General features: G+C 42.3%; 1 protein-coding gene across 1 annotated transcript in view; it reads left to right on the forward strand.

Moving 5' to 3' along the window:
* Positions 1-7,668: 7,668 nt before the first annotated feature.
* zdhhc18b (zDHHC palmitoyltransferase 18b) overlaps positions 7,669-10,000 on the forward strand; it is a gene marked incomplete at both ends in the record, with an annotated part of 12,363 nt that continues 10,031 nt past the window's right edge. Inside the window, 2 exons of the mRNA XM_080859176.1 lie at positions 7,669-7,922; positions 8,530-8,690. Of these exons, the coding sequence (XP_080715302.1) occupies positions 7,669-7,922; positions 8,530-8,690 (415 nt within the window). The remainder of the gene's footprint in view (positions 7,923-8,529; positions 8,691-10,000) is intronic.

Below are 10,000 nucleotides of genomic sequence, written 5' to 3' on the forward strand. Positions count from 1 at the left end.
CACCAATGTTTGTTTATACCCGTTGCCTGTCCCAATTTCGTTTTGCAAACAGTTAACACAAGAATGATCCTTGATTTGTCCAACCACGGATTCCTCCTCTTTCTTCTTCTCATGCGTCTTCCAACTTCGTCTTCTAATTTCGTCTTCCAATTTCAAGCTGCCACTTCAACCTAAAAACAAGAAAGGCCCTCTTTACAGTGTTTTACATTCTGGGCTCCTGTCGAAACATGGTGGCATTGTAAGCTAACAACACTGCTAAACAACACAAATACAAATATTATGAATACTTTATTCCATCTCTGTGAATATACCCCCCTACATCTTATACAGTGTGCCTTTAAATACTTATACCCTTGGTGCGATGACCCTATAATACTTTACTCAGGGGTGGCGATTTGGTTTGGGTGATGATCACATTTTTTCCAGTACTTTTGCATTTAAGATTAAAACTAGTACAAAACTAGAAAATGCATTTCCTGAAGGAAATACCAGTGCATGAAATGCAAAAGTTAAGAAAGGAAGAAGAAAAGAAAGAAAAGTGAAAGAAGGAAAGAAGAGTGAAAGAAGGAAAGAAGAGTGGAAGATGGAAAGAAGAGTGGAAGAAGGAAAGAAGAAAAGAAAGAAGAGTGAAGAAAGGGAAGAAGAGTGAAGAAAGGAAAGAAGGAAAGAATAGTTGAAGAAGGAAAGAAGAAAAGAAAGAAGCGTGAAAGAAGGAAAGAAGAAAGGAAAGAAGAGTGAAAGAAGGAAAGAAGAAAGGAGAGTGAAGAAAGGAAAGAAAAGTGAAAGAAGGAAAGAAGAGTGGAAAAAGAATGGAAAGAAGAGTGGAAGAAGGAAAGAAGAGTGAACAAGAGTGGCTCTGGATAAAGAGAAAAAGAGAGTGAAAATATTGAAAAAAGGAGATAAAAATGGAGTGAAGAAGAGAGATTGAGTGTGAGAGAAAGTAGACTGAGAGGGATAGAGAGAAAGATGGAGAGATGGAGAGAAAAAAAGTAGAGAATGGAAGGTGTCTTAATGTTCCTAGTTACAGTTAAATTGAGAGGGACAGAGAAGAGGTTCCTTTGATTTGGCGCAGCTGTCAGTGAAGCACAGGTGCAAGCCAGTTTAAAGACCCTATTATGATGTCATAATGGCCCAATGTAAGTCAATGGGAAAATTTCGATTCGTTTTTTTTAATATCTTAAAAAGTATAAAGTTTAGAAAAGTGAAAAATACATAGCATACGTGTCCTTTACAAGACCTACGCGACAAAGTTTGAATGAAGTTTCTACGTTAAGCGGTTCGGGCTGAATTAATCGCAGAAAAAGGTAACAAGAATAAGAAGAAGAAGAAGAAGAAGAAGAAGCCTAGGAATAACAATACAGGGCATTTCATGCACTGTAACTAGAAAATGCATTTCCTGAAGGAAATACCAGTGCAAAGGTTAAGAAAGGAAGAAGAAAAGAAAGAAGAGTGAAAGAAGGAAAGAAGAAAGGAAAGAAGAGTGGATGAAGGAAAGACAAAAGGAAAGAAGAGTGAAGAAAGGAGAGGAGTGGAAAAAGGAAAGAAGAAAGGAAAGAAGAGTGAAAGAAGGAAAGAAGAAAAGAAAGAAGAGTGAAGAAAGGAAAGAAGAGTGGAAGAAGGTAAGAAGAAAAGAAAGAAGAGTGAAATAATGAAAGAAGAAAGGAAAGAAGAGTGAAGAAAGGAAAGAAGAGTGGAAGAAGGTAAGAAGAAAAGAAAGAAGAGTGAAATAATGAAAGAAAAAAGGAAAGAAGAGTGAAGAAAGGAAAGAAGAGTGGAAGAAGGTAAGAAGAAAAGAAAGAAGAGTGAAAGAAGGAAAGAATAAAGGAAAGAAGAGTGTAAGAAGGAAAGAAGAGTGAAGAAAGGAAAGAAAAGTGGAAGAAGGAAAGAAGAGTGGATGAAGGAAAAAAGAAAGGCAAGAAGGGTGGAAGAAGGAAAGAAAAATGGAAGAAGAAAATAAGAAAGGAAAGAAGAGTGGAAGAAGGAAAGAAGAGTGAACAAGAGTGGCTCTGGATGAAGAGATAAAGAGAGAGTGAAAATATTGAAAAAAGGAGATAAAAATGTGAAGAAGAGAGATTGAGTGTGAGAGAAAGTTGACTGAGAGAGAAAGATGGAGAGATGGAGAGAAAAAAAATAGAGAATGGATGGTGTCTTAATGTTCTAGTTACAGTTAAATTGAGAGGGACAGAGAGAGAAGAGGTTCCTTTGATTTGGCACAGGTGTCAGTAAAGCACAGGTGCAAGCCAGTTTAAAGACCCTATTATGATGTCATAATGGCCCAATGTAAGTCAATGGGAGAAATTTATATTAGTTTTTCTTTAATATCTTAAAAAGTATAAAGTTTAGAAAAGTGAAAAATACATAGCATAAGTGTCGTTTACAAGACCTACGCGACAAAGTTTGAATGAAGTTTCTACGTTAAGAGGTTCGGGCTGAATTAATCGCAGAAAAAGGTAACAAGAAGAAGAAGAAGAAGAAGAAGAAGAAGAAGAAGCCTAGGAATAACAATACAGGGCATTTCATGCACTGTAATAACTGAACTGATAAATGCCATAAAAGGTTTTGTACAATAGAAACAAATCATATATTTTATTACGTTTTACAGCTAAATTACAGCTACACTGCTTTTTGCAAGAATAATTCAACAATGAAAAAAGGCATTTCAGTGAGAATTTCTCTGTTGTGTTCTGTGGTAATAAGTACAGTGATAAGTAAAGAATACCCTTTTTTTAACGCAGGTGGCCTCCTACATGGGAAGATGACGTCAACTCCATCAGTCTCCTCACATCTGGTTGATATGTGAGTCTTGGTCAGATATTTGCTTGATGTGATGTTTTTTCAACTCTTTCAAACAGGCAATCAATTGTTATGATTATTGTAAATCACAACTAACTCAAATTGATTATGTATATTTTTCCTTTCTTCAGTCAGCAAACATTGCTACAGGAGCACTTCAAAGGAATGGTAGGACTATTTGTCAATTACTAGTAGATTATTACTCATTCATTATTAATGGTATAATTACCCTTTACCTGTTTTAACCTCACAAATGTGCCTGTGAGTGTCATCTATCCTTTTTTAAATCAAACAAACAGCCAGTTTCACTATCACAATCACACTACCTGAATGCTGTGATTCCAGATTACACCAGAAGAGCTCCAGGTGGTGCTACAAGGCATGGTGGTGACTTTAGTGGAGGAGGTTAACGAGGTCCTGATCCCCGCCATTGTTGCCTTCGAGTACGAACGAGTGACGGCCTCTAGCAGCCAAAAGGATATCTCCTCCTCCTTCGAGGAAACCTCGTCCACCTCCAAAATATCTCCCGTGAGCAGCAGTTCATCCTGCTCAACGCCAAAGGTGACGGTCACGTACCCTGACTACACACTGCAGAACAGCAGGGGTGTGAGCCGCATGGAGATGTGGAGGGGTACCTCTCCACAGGACTTCCAGGATCATGAGAGGTGCAGTCTCGGGAAGAACGTAGTGGCTCCCACTGCCAGTCTGCTCCTGAAGGTGGAGAACATCATTAAGGACATCGTCAAAGACTCGGTGGAAGACTTGACTAAGCAGACGGGAGACGTTAGCGTAACGGTGACTCCGAGTGTCGCTAAGGATTCGGAGGCCACGGCCAGTTTGGATGCTGAGATCAAACTGGAGGAGAAGACTGAGTTGGAAATTGACGCAGGGACAATTCACATAGATGCTGCTGTCGCCACGGATACCAATGTGGCTGTCACCACTGATACCATCGTCGAGGATACCGACTCCAGCTCTGACAGTCACGTCCTTGAACAGTCATCTGATAAGATTGAAAAGACGACCAGGCAGCAGCTTGAGGCGAAGGATGCAATGAGCGACAACACAGAATTCAGCGAGAGCGAAGTAAGCAACATGACCGAATGCTCGTCCACTTCCTCGGAGGAGGAGTCCGGCTTCACGATCAGCCTGGAGAAGAGCATCCTGCTGTCCTCGTACCAGGTGGACGAGATCCTCGACAAGGTGAGCTTCGTACTGGACGAGGAGCGGACGTGCTGGCTCGATTCGCCCATGTCCGAGGACGGACAGGCCGCCGCCAGCGTTGAAGCGCTGTCCCCTCCTCCGCCCAACAGCGTGCTCTTCGCCATCATCCAGAAGATGCAGCTGGACACGTACCTGGAGAGGAAGCTGATGTCCTTCTTTGCAGGAAGACAAACGACTAGCCCAGGAGGCGTGCCCGTGTCTCCTGTGGTCAGCTTGTCACCCAGCAGCACCCAAGAGAACCTTGCCGCCTGGAACCCGCTCTCTGATGTCAACCCCCACTCCATCACAGTGACCAAATGGCTCCTTCAGACCATCCAGAGACGCAATGACTGGCAAGGCAGCATGAACTTTGACCTACAAGAGATGGACGGCAGGGAGGTTAGAGAGAGGCACCTCCTCTGCGAGGTCATTCAGGCCCTGTTGGACCATCTGAACAACGTGAGCACCACAAATAGCCTCAACAGGCAGACCCAGTCTGAGAGCAACATGCACCCACGGGGAGTGGGAGTGGGCCAGGGGGGTCCGGTGCCTGCGGGCATGGCGATGTCGGACATATCTCTCGCGGCCAGCGAGCTCACAAAGGAAGTCACGTCCAAACTTCTCCTTGAGGATGACAACCTTTGATTGCACTCACAAACAGTCTTGACATAATCCTGAGATAAAAATGCCTAGATCAAGTTTTACATTTTCATTTATAGTGAAGACCACTGTGTAGTGGACAATATCTTTAAACACTTGAAAAGAACCTGTGAGAAAACCTATGTGTTTTATTGACTAACCTGGGTAAGTTCATATTGTCTGCAATATCCAAAGACTTTTATCATTAATACAGTTCAGAGTTTATTTAAAATAATTACGGCTTTTCTTCCTTAACATGCTGTTTTTAAAAGGTCAGTTTATGGTCTATCTCTTAAAATTTGGAAGCAAACACAGAAATTGTGCAACATACAAAAACTGCTCAACTATTAAAACGGTGTATATGTATAATTGTCAAAAAGATACAAGGTATTTTTTAATGTGAACACCCTTCTGTAATGCCCTGGATACCAATAAAACATCAAATTATAAAGAATTTGAAATATATTCACTGAAAGGAGGTGCATTACCTCCTCCATAGTGTATAATGTCACTAAGATTGATAGAAACCTGTTTATTGGTATCAAATCCCATTTGTACTGTCTTTATTTCATATTTAAATTTGCGGTTGCCCTAGACAACCTGAAAAAAAATCAATAAATAAAAGGTCAGTTTATATGAATTACACTCGTTGGTGTTCAATCATGTGTTTCTTTTGCACTATAATAACTTGTATTCTACTGTATACTCTATTTAGGCTGGAATTCATGTAACACACTGAGCCTTTATGGTTAAATGGAGACCTTCGGCAATTGTGATGCTAGCATTTGGTATAATAGATAAAGAAAGCTATGCTCATTAATTAAACTAAATACAGACCTCTGTCAATCTAGATACAAATCATTGCAACAATATAAACCAGTGGTTCTTAGCCTTATTGGAGGTACTGAACCCTGCAAGCTTCATTAGTGCATTCACTGAACCCTTCATAATTGGAAAAATTAAATATGATTTCTTCAAAACATATAAACGGCCCAACATTGCAAGTGTGAACTGGGCTATACTGTGTGTGTCTTGACCCCTGCCGAACCCCTGAGAGTGACTCAACGAACCCCTGGGGTTCGATCAAACCCAGGTTAAGAACCACTGATCTAAACGGTTATTTGTTGCCTCTCTGATTACAATTATCCTACACAGCCTACAGTAGAATTCATGTTTTGATTGATCTTAAAGTCCTTAAAGGGTCAGTGTATAGTTTTTAGTGGCATCTAGTGGTGAGGTTGCTGAATACCCTTCACCTTACAAGCGTGTGTGAGTACCTATGGTGGCCGCTACCTATGTAGATATGAAGGGCTTATTCTAAGCACAACGATTCATAGTTACAGGTAATCATACACTAATGAAAACATTATTATGAATACTATATTCCATTTCTACTAATAGATGCCACTTAAAACTACACACTATAGGCTACCTTTAGTTTCGTATATGCTTTGGATTACATGTTGTGTTTTACCCTACAAAGTTTGATAACAATTGGATGACATGAAGTATCAATACTGATCAGTTGTTATGCATTCATTTCAATTTACACATCACAAAGTTCATGGTTGAATTCCTCCAAACTTGGAATTGGTCGTAGGGGGCCCCCACCCTGCACCTGCCTTTTCAACGGTAGCTCAGAACAGACAAACCAAAACACAGGCACTAGAGGGGGCCTTACATGTTTTTCTGTCAGCTGACAGCCACTAGCTTCTCATATTCGCTTCGAAATGGAGAAGTAGGCCATTCAGTTGTTTGCAATCTACAGATAGATGCCACCAAATCATACGTGCTGTACCTTTAACTGTAGATTTAGAATATCCAACAAAACAACTTATCTGATTGAATGATTGTGTGGTGTCATGTTCAACTATAATGATCAAACTGAATACATATGGGTAATCATAATCTAAACACACTACCACGCCCCCTCCCCCGCGACGAAGTGTCCTCTTTTTCTCAAACTCAAATATACTCACCCTACATTAATAATATTATTTGGCGTCTCGTCATCAATCAACATGACGTCAGGAATTTGGCCACGCCAAGTCGTAGAAGAGGGAGATATGTCGCAAAGCACAAGCGGTGTCTGCCGACTGAACACAACAGATTTCACGCTATGGGTCGAAGCAAGGATGCTGGGCAAGGCAACGACAAAGACAGCACTGGCGTTTTAGCAGGATATTCAAGTATGTAGTGAACATTATACCTAAAAATACTGTTTTGCGTTCGTAATTATCGTATAAACAAGCTTGGATAGCGTACACTTGCCCCATGTACACTAGCTAACAACTCCTTCGAGAAAAAAGGGCATCTTTATCAGCTGATCCGTCACATGGTAGAAGATAGCTCGCTTGCCAGTTTGCCAAAGCTAGATAGATATGTATGGTTTCTGGAAAGGTGACTTCAGTTTAATATTCGTCCATACATTAATGTTTATGTAGGCTTTAGTCTCGCATTAAATTGATGCTTAGGCGCGGCAGTGCTGCAGCTAGCTTAGCTAACACTGTATGGGAGAGATTTGACTTATCCCCATACACATTTTGAGCAAGCGTATTATCTAACATATCAGCGTGATGTAACATTTCTATCCTCATAAACCACATACGTGAGCTGGCCATGCTTCCCTACTAGTGACATTCTAAGGTAAGAGGCTGGTGTGTATTGACTATGAACAGAAAGCTAACCTTTGTTGTCTGGGGTATGTACCCACGTATATCGTGAGCTGGCGATGAAGGGCCAGTTACTCATACCTTGAAGTGAGTTTGAACAAAGACTCGTGGTTTGACGTTGCAGAATACGTAGGTAAGGAGCAATGACTCCAGGCATCACGACAGATATTTCTGATCATATTTAGCGCTTGTCTTAATCTTGGGCAGCGCGTTTGATGGTTGTGTAGAGAGCAAGCGAGTGGGGAAAAGAGAGAGCGACCCGTCTGTCAGCCGGAATACTAAAGTGTAGCGAGGACAACTGTGCTTCATTTTGTGTGTGATTCGTTTAGAATAAGTGACCTTGTGTTTTCGCGTCGTAGCAATGAAAAATTGCGAATATCAACAAATAGATCCTCAGGCACTACCAACACCAACACCCACACCAACAGCCACACCAACTCCTCCGTCCCAACCCTGTCCAGAGAAGTCAAAAAAGCAACAGAGAAAATGGGAGGTATTTCCCGGAAAGAATCGCTTTTACTGTGACGGCAGGATAATCATTGCTCGCCAAAGTGGAGTTTTCCCTTTGACTCTCGGCATCATCCTCATCACCAGTGGATTATTCTTCATATTTGAGTAAGTGCATCCTCTTTGACCTTACGATCCTGATATTTGTGGTAAACAGTAAGTAAGTTAGAACAATCAATATGATTTATTTTGCTGATGAATGACGACATTCTCAAACAACGTTTGTCCACTAGTTCTCTAAAAGTACCAGCTTCGTCTCTGACTATAGAGAACTTTGAAGTAATGGTTCATTTTTTGATCATTATGTTAAACTGCGAAGTGTGGAGTAATTATTCCCTATCCCTAGTTCATAAAAAAAAAACATTAGAAATGTTTCTGGTGGGATGAGCAATCTTGGGTGCAGGGTACTGAAATGCAACTGACACTCTCTGAAATTAATCTTTTATCTGTGGACGTACTCCAGTCAGTAGCACCCTTTTGGTTCAGGGAGTTGAGACTATCTTAACAGTGGCTGTAGCCTCAAGCTCTCTCCATTCACACTTCTAACGGTTGTAAGTGGGACAGGCACACACCCATCACTGCATCGATCATAGGGTTTAGTGACTAGCTAAATAACATAGCTGGGGGAAATGGAACACTCCAATGTTCTGGTGACCGAGCATTCTGGAACCGCTGCCATGTTCTCTCTCTCTCTCTCTCTCTCCTGTGATCCTAGCTGTCCCTTCCTGGTGAAGCACTTGACCAGTGGCATCCCGGTGATTGGAGGCGTGCTGGTTGTGTTTGTGGTCATCTCCCTGCTGCAGACCAGCTTCACCGACCCCGGCATTCTGCCCCGGGCCACACCAGAGGAGGCCGCCGACATTGAGAAACAGATTGGTAAGGGACTCAAGGGGTACCCCAATGGCCGTTCTTCATGGGTCGCACAAGCTTCAAGTCTTTCAGCACTCTGTAGTTGGCTGTTAGGTTTATTATGTGGGGAGAGACTGTTACTGGACTCGCTCATCCGTAGTTCCATGGACTTACTCATGCCATAGTTCTCTTGGTGGTCTGACAGAGATGCTATATTAAGGGATTGTGACTGACTGACTGTGTGTGGGTTGGGTTATGAGTGGGACTCTCCGCTGGCTGCTGGCTGCTCATCTTAATGTGAGGCCTTTGGCACTCTGCTGTCATTTCAATTGTGTGAGAAATCAAATTAGATGTTTGTCTGTCAGGAGTGTGTGACACTGACGTAATGGTTTCTCTCACTCCACCCCCCCCCCCCCCCCCCCCCCCAACACACACACACACACACACACACATACACACACAAATACACACACACACACACACACTTTAAGGCAGTTCTTCTTACTGTGCCTGTAATGAAACACACACACACACACACACACACACACACACACACACACACAGAGCGAAAGTGCTCAGTTAATGAGCCTCTAAATTGTTTGTGCTGTGCAGTTCAGTGAGCATTGCTGTGTTGCATATAGGGTTGTAACATTGGACCCAGTGGAGTGATCCAAACGATGTTTCACTCTCCTCAAAGAGCATCAGAGATCTGCATACAGTCCAGTCCAGTCCAGTCCGGTCCTCCAAGCTTCTCAAAAGGCTCTGTTCAGTTCAGTCTTTCCCAGGAGGCAGCTCAGCCATTGACCATCACCATCAGACATCAGGCATTTTCTGCACCTAATCAGTAAATAATCAAATTTCCTTTGCACTTCTGGTCAAAGGCTATTCTGTTAGCCTGTTTTCTGCCCAATTGCAATGAAGCTGAACCTTATCTAATGAAAGTTTGAACAATCTCTGTCTGTCCTGGTGGTCAGGGGTTGCTTTTGATAAACATAGCCCTGTCCATTTTGCCCAGGTTCAAATCAGATCCTCTGTGGGAGTGAACTTTGTGTCACCCTGTGATGAGGCGTGTGTGTGTGTGTGTGTGTGTGTGTGTGTGTGTGTGTGAGAGAGCCCTCTGAGATAAGGGCCTGGTAATTAAGAGCCATTCAGAGTGAGTGGAGCGTTACGTCTGCACCGCCAGTGGAACCTCCACTCACTCTGCTGGAAGAGCCTGGGACCATGCTGAAGGATGCCCTGAGGATGCACACACACATACATACAGACACACACACACACACATACATATAGACGTATATACACACACACACGCATACATATAGACGAAAATACACACA

The sequence above is a fragment of the Sprattus sprattus genome (genome assembly GCF_963457725.1).
Source record: "Sprattus sprattus genome assembly, chromosome: 20".
Lineage (NCBI taxonomy): Eukaryota > Metazoa > Chordata > Actinopteri > Clupeiformes > Clupeidae > Sprattus > Sprattus sprattus.